We start from the raw sequence: 19,582 nt of genomic DNA on the forward strand, positions 1-19,582 counted from the left end.
ATGGAGGTGAGGGGGATGGCGGTGAGGGGGTTAGAGGGAGCAGATGCTGGGGAACAGGACACTTCAGGATGAGGAATACATTCTGGGTTATACTAATGGCTTCCTGGGTGTATCTGGCTGTTTCACTGGAAAGATACATGTAGTGATATTTTGAATCTTCCAGCATTAATTCCTATATCTGACCCCGAGTTTTTACTGTTAAGACCAAGTAGAATTTGTACTACACATGGCAGCTTCCTGAGTGTGAGTTATGCTGAAATGAAAGAAACTCAGCTTTAATCCTCTTGCCCAACCCCCCCTTCTCTGGTGAAGGCCCAAGGTTAGGTGACTCCTATCTGATTTCCCTACACACCCCTGCTCGACTGCCACACTCTCCCTCGGGGACTTCTGAGTGTCTCCCCAGGTCATCAGTGATTTCTGTGTTACTAAGCAGTGAGCATACCTGATTTCCTGCTTTACTTGACCTCCCAGCAGCCACCGCTTCCTCTTCCTCTTGCATGCCCAGCACACACCACCAGTGCCTTCCCTCCGTCTGCTCTCACCTGCTTGCTTGCTTCTCTTCTCTGTCTGCCTGTCAGCTGTGTTTGACTTTCTCAAGCTGCTTCTAGTCCCTTCTCTTCTTCCCCCCTTATTTTCGGGTGTAAGACCCTTGCTCACCTGCACCCCATCCCCAGCCTCAGAAATGAACCTGAAACCTGACTGGGTAGGTAGACTCCTGGCCTGAGACTCCTGGCCTGCAGACCCAGATTGTTGGAACAATGAATCTCTTTCATTTTTATAAAGAGAGTTAGTTGATCTCTGACTCCTAAGATGCACCCAGCAGAATGATTTATGCTTCATCCCTACCCTGATAAACTCAAAGCCAGTGTCGGCCATTCAGGATGCCACCCCCTGGCGCTGCCACGGTTCCATCAGTTCCAACTTCTGGTTCTTACGCAGTGCCAAGGCACTTTGGGCGGGCCTGCTGCTGTGCATCTGTGTGCGGTACAGAGCCAGCCCCTCCACGTGCTCTCAGCAGAGCATTCAAGCTGCTTTGGGAGCCGAGAAACCTGACGGATTTGAGGACTCTGAATTTAGGGCCTAAGCGTTTCCCAGACCCTGGGTTCTCTGGGCCCTGCCAGCACTGCAGGGGAATGGGTCCCAGGTCCTTGTTGTTTCAGAACTTGAGGGCCTGTCTTTCCCCACTCCTAACCCTAGGGGCAACTGTCTATGTAAGTGCAGTGGGGAGGACTCCTGCCCTGGCTTGTCTATCTGCCTTAGACGTGACTTGTGCGGCTCTCCAGCTTCCCCGCAGAGAAGGGCCTTTCCTCGGTGTAAGACTTTGCGCTTGCTAAAATCCTTCATCGATTTTGAACAAGGGTCCCCACGAATTATGTTGTTCCTGCTCTTTCCCCTTGTTGTCACCAGCCGTCTCCCCGATTCTTTCCCTGGCTTGGATCAGTGAAATAGCACAGGGACACAGGCAGTGGAGGGACAAACCCAAATAATAGCTGGACAAATTCCGCAGTCAGCCCCAAAGCCACCCATCAAATCTAGGCCAGCTTCCTCTTGAATGGACAGAAAAAGAACAAGGGAAAAGAGAAGAAATGAAAAGAAAAAAAATTAACATTTAAAACTGCTTACTAGTCGCTCCTGCCTGTCCCACCAAGCCACCAACGAGCACACAGTCAAGGGGTCTGGCAGGGAGTTCCCACCAGGTGAAGACTCTGAACCAGAGAGGCCAGGGTAGCAGGGTAGAGACCTGGGCAGGAGGCAGGTCTCTCTGTGGCTGTTCATGCTGCTGTTATCACAGAGTGTCATTGGGTCCCCAGGAGTTGTCTTCAGAGTGTGGTCCCGATGTCCTTCTTGGTCATGAGTGAAACAGGTGAGCGGTGCCTGGTCTGAGTGGGGCAGGTGGTGACTTCCCTCCAGATGGAGAATGCCTCAGGCAGGCAGAGCTGAGCGGAATTAACTGAGATCAGTCACCAAAGCAGCCACTTAACTTCCCACTGTTTCTTTCCTTTTCCTGTGTGTGTGTGTGTGCGTGTGCGCGTGTGCGTGTGCGTGTGTGTGTGTGTGCTCGCTTGCACTAGGAACAGAACCCATGGCCTGCTACATGCTGGATGCGTGCTCTACCACTGAGCTACATCCCAGTCCCTTTGACTTCCTGTCTTTTAAAATACTTTCCCTCTTGATAACAACACTGCGAATTCTATTCCCAGGAGCATCTGTATTTCTTTGGAGACAGCCAAGAATATTGGTTGAGATGTATTTTCTGAGACTGAGGAGTGGCTCACTGGGTAAAGTACTTGCCAAGAAAGCCCTATAACCTGGGTTCTGATCCTTGAAACCCACATAAAAACCAGACCCGGGAGTACAGGTGTCTCCAATCCCAGCATGCCTCCAGGAGAGGGAGGTGGGCAGTGGAGACAGGATCTCTAGATGGTACAAGCCAGCTAACCTGTTTTATGCAGGGACTTTGTCTCAAACAAGGTGGAAAGATGAGGTCTGGCACTCGAAGGTTGTCCTCCGTCTGCCTGTCACATGTACCATGGTCCACACTTGGTCACACCCCCACACGTGAACAAGAATCCTCTCCCCAACACATACACACATTCACAGATGCAGATTTATTTTTTTTATGCTTTCTGAAAGTATTTTGTAGCAGTCCACATGTAAAATCATCACACTGAATAGAGTGCCCGCCACACAGACTTTTTGTGCCATCTTAGTGGCCTGGCTTTTCTGAGCCTCCCACTCCTTGGCAGCCACTTGGGCTGAGAACCTCTGATCTGAGTTTGTTTCCCTTATTGGGGAAGGTAGGGTGCATAAAGGATTGGGAAGGACCCGATGAAGATCATACAGGTAGTTAGGGAGCAGAGCCGTGTGGGGGGGGGGCAGGCTACCCTCCCCTGGCTCTGTTTGCCAGGGCCCCACTGTAAACACGGAGGCAGGCTGAAGGATCCGCATCACTTGCTTTCTCCTGGCAGATGTTCCGTTAAGCTATGAAAAGCATGGATGATTGGCAGTTTCCATGGTGACAGATTTGCCAGGGATTAGCTGTGAGTGAGTCATGGCTGGGACTCCCTCCCGCACCATCCTCTTCCTGGCTGTGGAGAGGGGAGTTTTGGAGAATAAGCATTTTGCTGCATCCCCACCTCCAGAGCCGTATCACTTCCGTAACCTAGACACTTTCTCCAAGGCGGGCAATGTCTTCAGGGGAGCCGCAGGGCATCAGGTGTGGTGGCCCCCACTTCATTTATAAAGCCTAACCCCCTGTTCTCACCGAGCTGGGCTCCGTTGCACCCTGTGGTAGGGGTTGCAAGGCTGAGGGTAGGGGCTGAGGGTAGAGTCTTAGTTTGCTGTGTTTTTCAAGGGAGTTTCCTTTTCCAAGTGGTACCACCAAAACCTCCATCCCCAAACATCCCTCCCTACAGGGTTTTCCCAAACACACCCTTACAGAGGCAGCTGCTCCAGGACTGTAGTTCAAGGGGGAGACGGGAGCTCGCCGAGAAAAATACCAGTTGTATGAAGTCACTAAAACCTTGTCCTCACATCCCAAACCCTTCCTGGAAAGGATAAGAGGCTCTTTGGCCACAGTCAGCACTCAGGGCTGTGGCTGACCACACCCAGCATAAAGGACTTGGTGGGAAACAGCAGCTTTTTACCAGAATGTCCATAGCTGCCTTCTTTGTCAAGGTCTATTTCTGTGATGCCCTTGACTCTTGAGCCTGCCTTCCTGTTTACAAGCATGTACCCTGGGAAACTGTCTGTCTGTCTGTCTGTTTGCAGGACTAAGCCCTGGTTCCCCAGTCAATTCCCCAAGCATAAGTTCCCCTGCTTACATCCCAGTTAATCCCCTCCCTGAGGCAGGATATTAGTTAGTGCTGACCCTACTACCCACCCACCCCTAAGCTATTCCCCCAATCCCTCGCATATTGTCTGTCGTGAATGAGGACAAGACCCCAGGTTTAAGGACCAGAGAGGACCAGGAAAGGATGGGGCAGATGCCACTTCATCCTGATGGACTGTGGGCAGGAAAAGAGGAAGCTCTGCTATTATTATACACTTGGGCCCGGCAGGCACACCCGTGCTTCCCTTCTGGGACATCAACCTCTGGGTCTGTCTCATTTTGTCTGGTCTGTGAGCGTCATCTTTTCTCTTCCCACTGAGCTCCTCCCAGCTCTTTCCCCAAGGACCAAGGGCCATTTGCTAGTGATACAGAGCCCATCTGGAGCTAAGAGAGAGTGAGCATGAATCAGGCAGTCACTTTGGGGGTTCTTGTGGGGCCCCAGGCGTTAACTTCCTTTGGTGATCTGAAGGACAGTATGACACTCCTGTGGCAAACCACGGGAGTACAAAGTGGGCAGGGCTCAGACGGCATACAATCTCCCACAGTCTCCCAAAGCTGAGTGAATGACCAGCCATGCTGGGGACTTGGGGGCTGAATGGGAATCCTTGCAGGGGACCAGTGAGGCACAGCGGCCAGCCAACTGGTGATGGGTGAGGACCTTGCCAAAGGGGCCTGGATTTAGGAAGACCATGAAGGAGATGGTATTAGGGGTGGAGCTGGAGCTCGGGACATAGCCCTTGACGTCAGGTTGATCTGGCAGCAAGCAGAAGGACCTCAGCTCTCTAGCTGAGCCTCAGCAACAGGACTTGGCACTAGGGCTGGCATATGACTGAGCCGTATCTGTGCACATTCGTGTCTCTGTGTGTGCAATGCTCTCCCAGCCCCCCTCTTACTCCTCCAAACACCCAGAGCCCACCACTGTGTGTTCACACTGGGTAGATTTGGAGCTGTGCGTCACAAAACGTATTCTTGCACCTGTGACGCGATTAATCAGAGCAGACATTAGACACTAACTGCATGCTGGGAAATATGAATTTAAGATACCTATACCACCCCCTATCCACTTCCCCAATTTTGATAAAATTTCTAAGTTATTCGTTGGTTACCTTGATGACTTCAAGTGCTCAAATCCTTGTTATTTTATCACGTTGAGTTTACGTCTCTTTATCCCTTCCTTTGGTCAAGTAGCTGAGAGTCTCTGGGTTGTATCTGATTTCTTGTTTTGTCATTATAGATATTGTGTGTAAAATATTTGAGTACTTTAATTACTGTCTTTATTTTAAGGGAATCTGTCTGAGCTTTTTATATTTGAGGTTTTGGGCAATATCAGGAAATCTATAGTAAATTGATGAATGGATCAAATCTCATGAATAATTAAACTTTCAGTGAATAAACACAGTGCCCCCCCCCACACACACACACTGCCACCCGCCAAACATTTTTCTGTGTTCTGGTCACCAACGAACAGTCACTGGAATTGTGGAAACAGACTGCTCCGTATTGCGGGAAATGTCTTGTTTTTTTCTTTTGTGTATGAGTGTTTTACCTGCATGTGTATCTGCACACCGTATACATGCAGTACCCATGTAGGCCAGAAGAGGGCGTCTGGGACTGAAGTTACTAATGGGTGTGAACCACCAATGTGGGTTCTGGGAATTGAACCCAGGTCCTCTGGGACAGCAGTCAGTACTCTTAACCTCTGAACCATCTCCCCAGCCCACTGTTCTTCTCTAGTAAACATTTAGAAATACAATTTCCTGATGACAAAATAAATTTAGTTAAGATTTATTTTAGCTGTGATATTAGTATTTTCTGAGCCTCTCCCTTGCTTGCTTTAATGGCTAACCCAAAATGCATACACTTGAATTACGTTCCAAGTTTTCTCGGAAGTTGAGGAAATTATAGCCACTGACTCTGAGTGAGACTTAGGTTTTTGTGTTCTCCATGATAATGGTGACTTTAGTGGGTCCTCTCTAACTCATCTATAAGTTTTATTTTACTCATTATTAATGTGTGTGGGCACATGTCTCTGCATGCCTGCGAGGGCAGAGAGCAGCTCTGTGGAGTCAATTCTCCCCTTCCACCTTTCCGTGGGTTTTAGAAGTCAGACTGGGGTCATGGTTGTGCGGCATGGACTTTCACCCACTGAGCCATCCTGCCTGCTCTTTTAGTGTCAGAGGGCTGGAGCCTGACTTTCACGTTGCCACAGTGTGTAATAGTCATTTGCTTTGTAATCACAACGTTCCCTCTGCCTTCGGTTTCAGGGGTTAAAAAAAGCAACGAGCGGGGCCTGTGACTCTATGGTAGCTATTTGCGAAGGACAGACAAGTTGGAGGCTGGAATTCTGCATCCCCTGCAATTCCAAAATGGTCTTTGTGCTGTGCACAAAACTTTATTTATTTATTTATTTATTTATTTATTTATTTATTTATTATGTGTACAACATTCTGCTTCCCACACACCAGAAGAGGGTGCCAGATCTCATTACAGATGATTGTGAGCCATCATGTGGTTGTTGGGAATTGAACTCAGGACCTCTGGAAGGGCAGTCAGTGCTCTTAACCTCTGAGCCATCTCTCCAGCACCAAAATATTCTTAATAAGGCTAAATGAATCAGCTTTCTTACCTCCAGTGCTTATCACATCTTAGTTTTCTTTGTATTTAGACCTTGGATTTTTTTTTTTGTTATTTTTCCTAGATTTTCAATAATATTTTTTTTCTTGATGCTGAGCAAGCAGTCCACACAGCACTTAATCAGTGTGTGTGACCATGTACGGTCCCTATTGGCTCCTCTCTCTGTTGTCAGCCCGCTGTTCTGGGCTTCATGTCAATCCTGAGCTTATTTTCATCTTATCTATCATCTATCTATCTATCTATCTATCTATCTATCTATCTATCTATCTATCTATCTATCTATCTATTTTTGGTTTTTCGGGACAGGGTTTCTCTGTGTAGCTTTGGAGCCTGTCCAGGAACTCTCTCTGTAGCCCAGGCTGGGCTTGAACTCATAGAGATCCTCCTGCCTCTGCCTCCCAAGTGCTGGGATTAAAGGCGTGCGCCACCACCACCCGGCCAATCCTAGGATGACTACCGCTGCCTTCTTTCCCTTGTGGCTGACGGTCTCGTTTTGCTGGAGCACAAACTTTAGCAGCTTTCTCAGAACTGATATGGGAAGTTCAAGTTTCTGAGCTCTTGCCCACTTAACTTTACTTCCTGTTAATTGATAACCTGGCCAAAATGCTAGTCTAAAAACAATCTTCCCGACAAGTTTCAAAATTAGTGTTTTTAGAACTCAGTGTTGTTGAGAAGCCCAATGTGGGTAGGCTTTTAGTTTTCAGGTTAATGTTTTTTTTTTATTGATATTTATTGAGCTCTACATTTTTCTCTGCTCCCCTCCCCGCCTCTCCCCTACCCACTTCAATCCTCCCCCAAGGTCCCTATGCTCCCAATTTACTCAGGAGATCTTGTCTTTTTCTACTTTCTACTTCCCATGTAGATTAGATCTATGTAAGTCTCTCTTAGTGTCTGCATTGTTGTCTAAGTTCTCTGGGATTGTGGTTTGTAGGATGGCTTTCTTTGCTTTATGTTTAAAAACCACCTATGAGTGAGTACATGTGATAATTGTCTTTCTATGTCTGGGTCAAAATAATGTTTTCTAGCTCCAGCCATTTTCCTGCAGAATTCAAGATACAATTTTTTTCTGCTGTGTAGACTCTATTGTGTAAATGTACCACATTTTTCTTATCCATTCTTTGGTCAAGGGGCATTTAGGTTGTTTCCAGGTTCTGGCTATGACAAACAGTGCTGCTATAAACATAGTTGAGCACATGTCCTTGTGGCACGATTGAGCATCCTTTGGATATATACCCAAAAGTGGTATTGCTGGGTCTTGAGGAAGGTTGTTTCCTAACTTTCTGAGAAATCGCCACACTGACATCCAAAGGGACTGTACCAGCTTGCACTCCCACCAGCAATGCAGGAGTGTTCCCTTTTCCCCACATCCTCTCCAGCATAAGTTGTCATCAGTGTTTTTGACCTTGGCCATTCTTACAGGTGTAAGATGGAATCTCAGAGTTGTTTTGATTTGCATTTCTCTGATGACTAAGGATGTTTTGTTTTGTTTTCCCCGGCAGCACTTGGGTTTCTCTGGAAATGACACGATGGTGTATTTAGGTGTGGATTTCCCCCATCCTTTGTGCTGGGAAGTAGTGGGAATGAAGACTTGCGTCTTTAGTTTGGGAAAACTTCTATCTCTAAACCTGGAATTCTCTTTTCTTCTCTGTTTCTGTTATTGCTCTGTTCTCTGGCTATTGTTACCTCAAGGTTTCTCTCTGATTTCCTGAACTGTCCAAACTTTCGCTATTTCTATCCTACATGCTTGGGCATACACTTAATTTTATTTTTCAGATCTACAGCATTTAAAATTTATTACATTTAATTAACTAATTTGTTAATTAATTAATTGTATATTCCCCCATGTGGGTCTCAGGATCAGACAGGTCATTGAGCTTGGCAGCAAAAGCCCAAATCCACAGAACCATCTCGCAGCACAGATCTACGGCATTTTTAACTTTGATGATCATATTTTTAACTTCTAATTGTTCTTTCTTGTTGGAATTTTTCCTCAGCATTTTGTTTTTCTGGAAGCCTATTCCTCTTGGGTGTGTCTGGAGCTATTCTACTAATTAGTGCTTTCTCCACAATTCTCTCAGTTATGATTTGCGTGTTTCTTCCTTGGGGGCTGCTCCATATCTGTTCAGGTTTTTGTTTGTTGGTTGTGGTTCTCCGCCCACCTCTGGTGGGCTCTGGTCGTTGTGTGGGTTCTTGGGCTGTAGGGTGTCCAGTTCTGTTTTCCTGCTGGGTGGGAGGGTAGGTGCAGCCTTTGTGTGCCCAGCTGGTTCACAGGTACAGCTGCCTTTGGGGTGCAGCAGCCACACCGGCAGCCTGGCTGTCCTCAGACCAAGGACCGAGCTACTCTACTACCCTCCCAAGCCGCCTCTTCTTCCAGCCCTTTCTTGCTGCTGCTTTTGATTATCTCTGTGTCCCAAACAGGAGACTTTGTCTTCTTAGCGTAGATGCATTCTCTTTGCATACAGACACTTATTAATCCCGCCAACAGCCTTTTAATAGTTCCTTCCAGGAGAAGGGGAATCAATAGAAGGAAATTAGGAATGGCCCGCCAGCTCATTTTTAACCCTGTTTTCCCCATATTGGAAAACTGTCTTGAGTTTAGACGCAGTTTAGTTGACAGAGTCTGCCACATGTGCACGGGACCCCATGTTGGAGCGTCAGCACCATACACCAAGGTGTAGTGGCACAAGCTTCACAAGCCTCTAATTCCGGCACTAGGAATGTAGTTAGGAAGATAAGGTTCTCCTACAGCTCCATAAAGTTCAAGGTCAGCCTGGCAGGAGACCCTGTCGAAACAAATAAACAAAAGATAAAAATGGTCACTGTAAAACAAAAACAAATTGTAAAAGAAAAATGTTCTTTCATCATGCAGAAAAAATATGATTAATATTTGTAAACATGTTCTAGCTCCGTGTGCGTGTGTGTGTGTGTGTGTGTGTGTGTGTGTGTGTGTAGGCCAGAGGACTACGTTGTATGTCTTCTCCTGTCATTCTCCATCCTGTTTTCTGAGACAAGGTTTCCTCACTGAACCTGGAGCTTGTCAGTTCAGCTAGGCTGGCTGGTCACAAGCCCCAGGGGTGCTGTCTTGACCTCCCATGGCTGCTATTACAGGCATATGCTACCGTTCCCTGATTATGTGGGTGCTGGGGCCTCGAACTCAGGCCCTACTCTTTACATGGCCAGCACTTCACGGATCGAGCCCCTTTTCCACCCTGCTCTCCCTCTCTGATAACAGCGGGAATATGCCGGTCGTTTCTTCTGCTAAGCCTCTTTAAGCAGTAGCTTTACCTACCGTCCTGTGTCACAGCAGGTCCTACCCTGTGTCATCTGAGTCCTGGTTATCGAAAGGCATGCCGTCATCACTCACTGAGCCAGTCCTCTAGTCTCAGACATGAGCTAGTTCAGAACCTGTTGGCTACGCCTTTCCCCATACTTGTTCTAGTTTATCTGTTGCTGATATGAAACTTTCCGACCAAAAGAAATCTGGAAGAGAAAAGGGTCTATTTGATGTCTTAGTTAGGGTGTCTATTGCTACAATGGAACACCATGACCAAAAATCAATTTGGAAGGGAAGCGTTTATTTGGCTTACACGTCCATTTCACTGTCTTGACAGGACAGAAACTCAAACAGGGCAGGATTCTGGAGGCAGGAGCCGCTGTGGAGGAGTGATGCTTACTGACTTGGTTTCCAGGGCTGTTCAACCTGCTATCTACGGAGCCTGGGACCAATAGCCTGGGGTGGCCCCGCCCACCATGGGCTGGGCCCTCCCCCATCAGTCAATAATTAAGACTTGCTAACAGCCTGCTCTTGCTGAGGTGTTTTCTCAACTGTGGTGCCTCCTCTTAAATGACTCTAGTTGACAGAAAACTGACCGGTACATCATTCTAGTAACAGTCTATCACGAGGGAAGGCAAGGAAGGAACTGAGGGAGAAACTGAATGAGAGATCATGGAGGAATGCTGCTTACTTTTGCTTGCTAGCCTTGTGACATAGCCCACAGTGGGCTGGGCCAGCCCCACCTCCCATCAATCACGATAATTCCTCACAGACATGCCCACAGGCCAATCTGATTGGGACAGTTCTTCAATTGAGGGTCCCTCTTCTATGTGACCTTAGGCTGTGCTAAGTTGGCAAGATGGACTACGTAGTACAGTACCTTTGGCAATCTGGGTAAACTGTTAGTGGTGGAATCACTGGGACACAATGTGTGTAGAGCCACATCTTGGTCCAACATTCGGGGTTCTTTTGAAATAGCCCCCCTGTAGCTTTCTGGCCCCAGACTCTCACTTGCTCTGCTTCTCCTGGGTTCCCTGAGGTGTCATCAAAGCAGAGACATTAGAAGTATCAGAATCAGACAGACCTAGGCTGAAACCTGGCTTTGCCAGTTACCAAATGTGAGCCTTTAGGCTGTTTCAGTCAACTTCTCTAGAGCTTTTCCATGAAACAAGGGAATAATTCCCCTTTTCTGGTGTGGTTGTAGTAAGGATTAAACCAAAAGAAAATTTGCACAAAGCGCTTATCCAGCCCTGCAGACAGAGGGCCAGTCTACAATGGTGGGATCAGACCCACGCCATCCCTGAGTCCACTAAAATCTCTTTCAGGGCCGCCTGCTGCGTCAGTTTTATGGCCACATGTCCCATCACATGGAGTTGCGCCCTCGTTCCACTTCAAAACATTTTGCTCTGTTTGTATGTCTAGGGAGCAGAAATATCTTCTCCCAGCTGTGCTATTGGTTCCTCACCATGATGGATGAATTAATTTTCATTATTTTTTTTTTGTGGGGTGGGGGAAATAGTTTTTTTGAGACAGGTTTTCACCATGTAGCTCTGGCTGTCCTGGAACTTGCCGTTTAGACCAGGCTGGCCTCGAACTCACAGAGATCTACCTGCCTCTTCCTATCAAGTGCTTCGTTGGTGTGTTTGGAGACTGGTGGTGGTGGCGCACATCTTTAATCCCAGTACTTGGGAGGCAGATGCAGGTGGATCTCTGTGAGTTTGAGGCTAGCCTGGTAGAACTTGTAGAAGAACTAGTTACAGGATAGCTAGGGCTATTACACAGAGAAACCCTGTCTTGAAAAACAAAAAACAAACAAACAAAACCCCAAAACAAACAAACAAACAAAAGATAAAGGAGATTGACACAGATTTTTGTCATTTGGAGCCATTCGTAGGTCAGGAGCTGTGACTATGGCACTCTGTCCTGGTTGATGACCCTGGGAGGACTTGAACCCTCAGTGAAAGAGTTGGTGGCAGAAGAAATCTGCAGGCCCTTGGCTCCTGTCGTGCCGTTTTTGGTATTGTCACCGCTGAGCAGGCGGAGCTCAGCATGCAGCATCAGGACCTTTGTGTGGCTTTGAGCACACCTCCCTCATCCTTGGTGCTTTCCAGGGAGTGATAAGGTGGTTTGTAGCTAGGAGGGATTTCCTCTGAGCACAGCACGCTCCACAAAGGCCCCTTTCACCGCCCTGCACATGTCTCCCCAGTTGCCAGGGGAGATGGAGCCGTGGCCCTGCTCGCACTGCTGCAGATGGCAGTTTCTAGGAAAGGGTCCCAGGAGAGGAAGGGACCACCCTGGGGAGAGCTGTTGGCTTCACAGAGTACCCTGCCTCACTTTGTCCCTTGTCTGGGTGTCTTTCAGGAGTCATGGCTGGCTTCAACATGGGAGGAGACCTGAGGGAGCCCGCGGCCAGCGTACCTCTAGGCTCCCTGGCAGCTGTCGGCATCTCGTAAGTCCCCCTCTCAGCAATGGGTGTGAGCTGGAAACTGGGAGAGAAAATCCCAGGCAGAAGAGGGGACTCCCCTTTTGTTTTGAGAGTGCCCTGGCTGGGATCAACCTATTTCGTATTCCAATCCTCCTTTTTACACTCGGTGGGCTGGAAAATTCACGTCTGCTGGGTTCAGACACTGTCCTTTTATAGCTGCTGCCTGAGAATGCTTCTAGAGGAGGAAGGTCAGGAATACAAACCAAATCCTTCCCTGACCCCCCCTCCCCCCCGCAACCACCCTGCCTCTTCTCCACCCTCATTTTGAACTTGGGGATTTTTTTTTTTAACCACTGAGTTCCCAGGGTCATGGTGGGAACATGGAGATGAAGCATGTTGCAATCACAGACTAATGTCTGCATCCCATTCATCAGCTTTCTGAGCTTCTATGAGTGTGTGTATGTGTGTGTGTGTGTGCGTGCGTGTGCGTGTGTGTGTCTCTGTGTGTGCGCGAGCGCATGTGTGTGACTGTGTGAGTATGTACGTAGGAAGGTGTTTGAGTAGGTGTGGGTATCTCTGCATGTGTGCACCTTATGAATGGAGGGAGATACTGCCTGCTAGGATGAGTGGCAGAGGCTCAGAGATGGGTCCCTTTCTCCCCCTCCTGCTCCCCCAGGGTTGTTGGTTTCTGGGGATTTTGTTCCCCTTGTGATGCTCTCACCAGCAGACGGTGGCATGGCCTTGGGCCTGTTTTTGACCCTCTAGAGTCTTCTGCCATTTCCCCGGTATGGGTGGAAGGATGCATCTTGCTCGGCCCTCACTGGATAGATGTGGGAAGGCAGTGAGGCACAGGCAGAGCCCTGATATGAGAAGCTCTGGGTGCCTGTATACTACAGTCCTTTAAAACATTAAAGTATCTACCTGCAAGCGCCTACTGCAGCGACTCCGCTGCTACCAGCCAGGCACGGGGCTCCAGGCCATGTGTGGAAAACGAGAGAACACTGGGAAGAAAATGAAGAGGACAGAAAGAGCAGGTGCTGGGGAGGAAGAGGAAGAAGGTTCCACATGAGCAGCCTGCCCGGCTTTAGATGGTGTATTCTGTCATTGCCCAGATGGGAAGGGGTGGATCTCGGGATCATGTGACTAATTCTGCCATAAGTGGGCAGCTTGGTGGCAGAGCCAGGTTTGGCTCTGCTTTTTAATTCCCCCCTTCTGTGTACTAGTGTGCTTTCTGTTGCTGTGGTAAAACATCATGACCTGCGGGACGAAAGCGTTTATTTCAACTTAAAGTTTATGGACCGTTGTGGAGGGAAGTCAGGTTGGAGGCAGGAACTAAAGCAGACACAACGGATGGAGGAGCGGTGCCCACTGGCTTGCTTCCCATGCTCAGCCTGCCCAGGGATGGCAGCATCCACATTGGCTGGACCCTTTCCCATCAACCAGTAACCAAGAAAATAACCCCCCCTCCATTCCCCTACAGGCCACAGCCCAACCTTGCAAAGACATTTTCTCAGTCGAGGTTTCCTCTTCCCAGAAGGCACTAGCTTGTGCCAAGTTGATGAAATACTAAGTACCTGTTGTCTGTGGTCTAGAGACCAGAGGCCCAAGAGATGACTGGGTAGTTCTGCTGGAGGAAGATGGATGGGCTGGGGGATGGCAGGTCAGCCTGGCCAAGTCCTGGTAGCTGGTCTTTCCATTTCCCCACCTCAACATCCTTCTGTAATATAAGAATAAAAACACTACTCCCTTGGTCCCAGAGGAGAAAGAGTACAGCATGCAGCCTCCCAGGCTAGCTCTGTGGTGTCACGGCTGGCCTCCTTTCATGACACAGGTTCCCACAGGCTCAGTGGGCTGGAGCCGAGGCTGGGGCTGGGGCTGGGGCTGGGGCTAGGCTGGGCTAGGACCTGGCTGGGGCTGGACTGGATGGCAGCTCTCTCTCTTGGGTTTTGCAGGTGGTTTCTGTACATTGTCTTCGCCTTCCTGCTTGGTGCCATCTGCACCCGAGAGGCCCTCCGCTCTGACTTTCTGATAGCTGAGAAGGTGGGTACCTCCTATGTTCCCCAAAGGGCTCGATCTGCAGGGCTGGTCCCACGAACACACAACTGTAGCTCTGTCTGGGAGTACTTGTTGTCTGTAGCCCAGGACCAAACCAGGGTCTAGAGGACAGGCATGTGGAAAGTGTATAGCATCTGTCCACGGATCCTTAGGATGGGCATCAGAGAGGGACACGGATGCAGAAAATAGGGTCAGGTCATTTTTCATGTAAAGAAATCAAGGCAAAGGGCAGGGGAGGCAGCTCATTGGTAAAATGTTCACAGTGTAAGCGTGAGACCCCGAGCTGGCCCCCAGGATCCATGTAAAATGCTGGCAGTGCTGACTGACACATGCTTGCAATTCTAACACTGGGGAGGGGACACAGGGAGATCGCTGGGGCTTTCTGGTCAGCCAGTCCAGCCTACTTAGTGAGTCCAGGTCTCAGTGAGAGACCCTGTCTCAGAAAAACAAGGAGGAAGGCCAGAAAGATGGCTCAGCAGGCTAAGGTTGGTTCTGCCAAGCTTGACGACCTGAGTCATGTCTCCTAACTCACATGATGGAAGGAGAAAGGTGAGGATTTGTTCTCTTACCACACATGTTCCATGGTGTAAATATGCATATGTACACACACACACACACACACACACACACACACACACACACACACACACTGTAAGTTTAAAACACATGGAAAACAAGTGGAGAGCTTCTGAGGCCAACACCCAAGGTTGACCTCTGCCTGCCACATACTCACATGTGCCTGTTTGTGATCAACGTGAGGAGAGATGGCGGTGGTGGGGCAGGGTATCAGAGAGGGAGACAGAGACACACATGGATGACGGGGATATCAGAGCAGACGGAAGAATCCTGCACTTTAAATTCCCATCTACACAGTTTTTATATTTTTGCCAGTAGCTTCAGCTGCTACCTGCTGCCCTAAAGATGAAAGGAAGGTGAGGGAGGGAAGGGGTGCAGTGAACAGGGAGGGGAGGAAGGAAGGGGTGCAGTGAATAGCAGGGAGGTGGAGGAAAAGAGGGGTGCAATAAAGCGCAGGCATGACATGGAAGCAGGCAGGCTCCCCTGCGAAACTCAGCAACTCTGGGTTGGTCTGGTTGTAACATCTTTGTTTCTGGACTTCATACTGGGCCAGATTAGTGAATTCCTTGAGTTCCATAGCTTCATTTACAGACCAGAGGTCATGTGACACCAAGGATGCTTATTTGGCATGGCTTAAACTCACAAGAATAAGATTTTCTCAAAAATCCCCTAAAACTCCCATTGTGCTTCAAGTTCATGGAGGAAGAGCAGACTCTGAAATTCCCGTCATTTCCCGAGAATGGTGGCCAGTTAGGAAGGGTCTCTTGAGAACTCCAGCACTATCCTCTGGTGTGACGGGCACAGAGGGCCAGTGATGGCTGAAACCTGCCCGCAGGAGGCACAAGTTGCTTTTTAAAGATGTGCTCCAGTTTGGTCTCCACAGTCACGTGGGTCCCTTTACACTCCAGTAGAGGTGCACCTGTTTTCAGAGGTCATGACCTCGGTACAAAAACAGGATGGGGAGAGAGAAGAGCTCAGGTCAGGAGAGAGCTGCTAAGAGCCACAAATCTTGGGGAAGGAACGTTTGTCCTCAGTTATGTATATATATACACACACACACACTCACTCTCACACACTCACAAGGACTCACACACACAAGGCTTCATCCTGAGTTTGACCTTCACCGGCCTCTTCTGGGTAGACTGAGGAGCGTGGCAGCAAGTGAGAAACTGAAAGCCACAGGAAGCCACTGAGGTCTGAAAGGAGGCTTCGCTAGGACACCAGTTTGCTGCTTGTCTACAGCTGTGTGTGTGTGGGGGGGAGCTGCTGGCTTGTTCCGCCTGCCGCTAAAGCATCTTCCTCTCTAGAGGCTCCCTCCAGGGTTCTCCTTGACCCAGTGGAGACTCTGGTCTGGAGAGAGGGAGACATTTCCCCCTGGGGTGGGGCTCACTTTCCTCTACTTTGGAGGGAAAGCTCAGCGTGGACATGGGAGGGGCTTTGTCACCGAGGAAGACCATCACAGCACAGGTCATAAACACCTCCAGAGGCACGGGCTATAGCCTCGGTAACCTATAGCCTGAAGGTCCTCACTCAGTAATGAACCCCAACAGAGGGAACTCTCTTGGGTGGTGAGACAGGTAGGCAATGCCATTTGGCAGCACTCTCTATGCAGGCTTGACTATGGTGTGTAGGGTGTGTGCATACGTGTATGTGCCAGGGTGGAGAGTGAAGCACGGGCTTTGGAGGGTACCCAACCGTTTGCTGGGATAGGCAACTGAAAGGCCCACGAAGAAAAGCAAGCGACTGTTCTTGGTTCTCAGCAGATGTAGTGCATGAGTGGACAGGGATGGACCAGCAGGGAAAACTGCAAGAGCATGGCAGCATCCTCTTCCCAAAAGATCTCACAGGATCTTTCCCCAGACATCTCCTCTCTTCCCTAGTCTCTCTCCTCTCCTCCCCTCCCCCCCTCTCTCTTTCTCTCTCTCTCTCTCTCTCTCTCTCTCTCTCTCTCTCTCTCTCTCTCTGGATCTGACTCTGTTGCAGCTGCAAACCCTACATTCAGCCAGTTGGTTGGGCCATGTGACCTTACCTCCAGAGCCCAGAGAATTTCAGCTTGTAGAGGTGTCTTACTTTGATGGCTCATGGTCCTGTTGTAGCTCAGGTTCACATCTCAGTGAAGTCTTGGTTTTAGGCTGAGCTGCATCTGCCAGAGTTCCTCAAAGTCACCCACAGACACAGAGCAGCTGGCTTCGGACACATGCTCCTCTGTGACTTGTGTCCCCTCCCAGGGCTTTCCATCAAACAGTTCCCTTGGGTGGCTGCTGGCTTCCCTCGGACCTTTACGATGGGTGCCTGGTCAGCTGACCTGTGTCTGTTGGGCTTTCCTGAAGCCTCTCTGCTCTATTTCTAATTCTTCGTCTCCCCAGCCCAGCTTTCCCATGCCAGAGGAACTTTCCCCTGGCTTCTGTTTTCTTCAAATGTTTTACTGTATGTGGCAGTTGTGAAATAGCCCTTAAATTACTGTGTGACACACGGCAGGAAATTATTAAATTTTAACCCCTCACACGTGGAGATATTTTATCTTAGGGACACTTTGTCCCCGCCTTGCATCCTCTGTGTTTAATCCAGTTAGAAAGGGGTCAATCCCACTATTCTCTGTGACAGAGGACCTGCCTAAAAGCAGTATTGCAGCAATAGATTATGTTATAAACACTCACTCCAGGAAGCGAGTGTTTATAACAGGCCAAGAGGGCCAAGAACCCTAAGATGCCAGTTCACAGGATAAGAGCAGGTGAAGGAGGAAGAAGACACGGAAGGGTCTTTGTTATAGATGGAAGTCCCCGAGTCAACCCTAAACCTTTAGGTCGGTCGTGGCTTCATGTATTGAGGAGGGATTGTAAGAGCCCATGGCAATTTCACTATTCTATGCTGTGCCTGGGATGGACAGAGCCTATGGCTAGTGAGTGGTTGGAGCATCTGCCGAGTGCCCACCACAGTGCCCCCCACCAGCTGAGCCTTCCTCTGCTCACATCACAGGCAGCACTGCCTCTCAGAGGCAAAGCCCAGTGCCTCTTTGTGGGAACTGGCTATCAAGTGGAGGCAGGATTTGGCAGTGTGGAGGCATTGCCTTCTTAGTTCACCCGAATGTGTGGGGGCACTGCGGTGTCCTCCACAGTAACATCCAGGGGCCACAGGAATTAGATGGGGCAAACAGAGTGGGGGAGTCCTACTGTGGCTGAACAAAGCGGACACCAGGAGTAACGGTCAGGAGAAGAGAGCCATATGTAATATCTGCAATGAATGAATTACTTCCATCCATCATCACCAAAATATAATTTAGGGTTGTTTGCGCCCATATAATCCTTTAGAGAGGTAGCGTTCTGTGATGGCAAGGATGTTGCCTTTTTTTTTTTTAAAGAATTATTGACACACATTTGCTCAAAATAAGGTCTCGTTTCCATGTCTACCGATATGTTTATCAAGCTTTCAATACAACATTAATGTGACAACGGGTAGGCCCCGTGAGAGCTGAGAACAAAGCTGGGAACAAGTCCTGAACATATCTACGATGCCTGCTGAGCCCTCACTGAGCCAGGACAGTAACCGTAGTCAATGCCTGGGTGGATGATGGCTGTAAAAGAAAAGCTAGGATCCCGCTGAGAAAGAGGTAGATTGTAAGAATTTTATCATTTATCTCGATATAAGGGCCAGCATTTTAGCTCATTTACAAAATTAGATGAATAATAGTTTTATATAAAAAGTAGTAAGTGAGCAGACCATTCTAAACCTAGAATGCAAACTAGTTGTTGTGCTTGGGCCACCCCCGCTCCAACCCCAGCCCAAGGTTCTGCAGGAATCCCAGGGTGTATCTGTGGAAGGCAGCCCAGGATGAAGTCACCAGTTACAGAGATCACGGAGCCAGACACTGACCAAGTTCCTGAGGCCCAGCCAGCACTGGAGACATGCAGACTAGAGAGTCTCATTCCGGTGGAAGACATGCTTTAGATGAAAAATATTACATATGTACACACACATACACATAGAGAGGCATGCACACACACACATATACACACAGAAAGGCATGCACACACACATGCACATACCTGCATGCATACATTCTTCTGGACTCCCAGTTTCCACATCTCTACATTCAACCCCTAGATTAAAACATTTTTAGAAAAAAAAATGCAAAATTGCAGGGTGTGGTGGTGCGTGCCTTTGATCCCAGCACTAGGGAGAGAGAGACAGGCAGATCTCTGTGAGTTTGAGGCCAGCCTGGTCTACATAGTGAGTTTCAGGATAACCAGAACTATATAATAAGACCCTATCTTAACACCCTGATCCCAACTGCATCTGTTCTTAAGATAGCTTTTCTCTTCATTGGTCCCAAACAAATTCAATCATTAGCATTAGGTATTACATAGAGTAATCTAGAGGTGAGTGAGAGTATATAGCAGGATGTAGATAAATTATAGCTAGATATTTTGCCATTTTATATCAGGCACTTGAGCATCCAGATTCAGATACCCTTGGGGTCCCAGAACCCATCCTCCTTAGATACTAAAGGATGATTTCCTAGCCTTTTGGGTAAGAAGCAGCCAGATTTCTGAAGGACAATCCATGACTGCCTTATGAAACGTGTCCTCCAGGAGTGAGGGTAACGGATGAACTGTGTTGTGCCCAGCCATGCACACTGAGCACATATTAGAGTTACCTGGGAGGCTTTTTACAAATCAGTAGCTGTGTCTGCTGAGCACTCATTGAGTCAGAGTCCCTGGGGTGATTCTCAGGTCAGGGCAGGAAAGAGAATCACTGAGTTAACATTTAAAAATTTTTGTTTTGATAA

The 19,582-nt window shown here is 48.6% G+C and overlaps 1 protein-coding gene across 1 annotated transcript in view; it reads left to right on the forward strand.

Moving 5' to 3' along the window:
- The window catches only part of Slc12a8 (solute carrier family 12 member 8), a 136,118-nt gene that overhangs the window by 61,404 nt on the left and 55,132 nt on the right, over window positions 1–19,582 (forward strand). The window contains exons 5-6 of the mRNA XM_026786962.1: window positions 12,102–12,189; window positions 14,118–14,205. Coding sequence (XP_026642763.1) covers window positions 12,102–12,189; window positions 14,118–14,205 — 176 coding nt within the window. The remainder of the gene's footprint in view (window positions 1–12,101; window positions 12,190–14,117; window positions 14,206–19,582) is intronic.

The sequence above is a fragment of the Microtus ochrogaster genome, chromosome 2 (assembly GCF_000317375.1).
Source record: "Microtus ochrogaster isolate Prairie Vole_2 chromosome 2, MicOch1.0, whole genome shotgun sequence".
NCBI lineage: Eukaryota > Metazoa > Chordata > Mammalia > Rodentia > Cricetidae > Microtus > Microtus ochrogaster.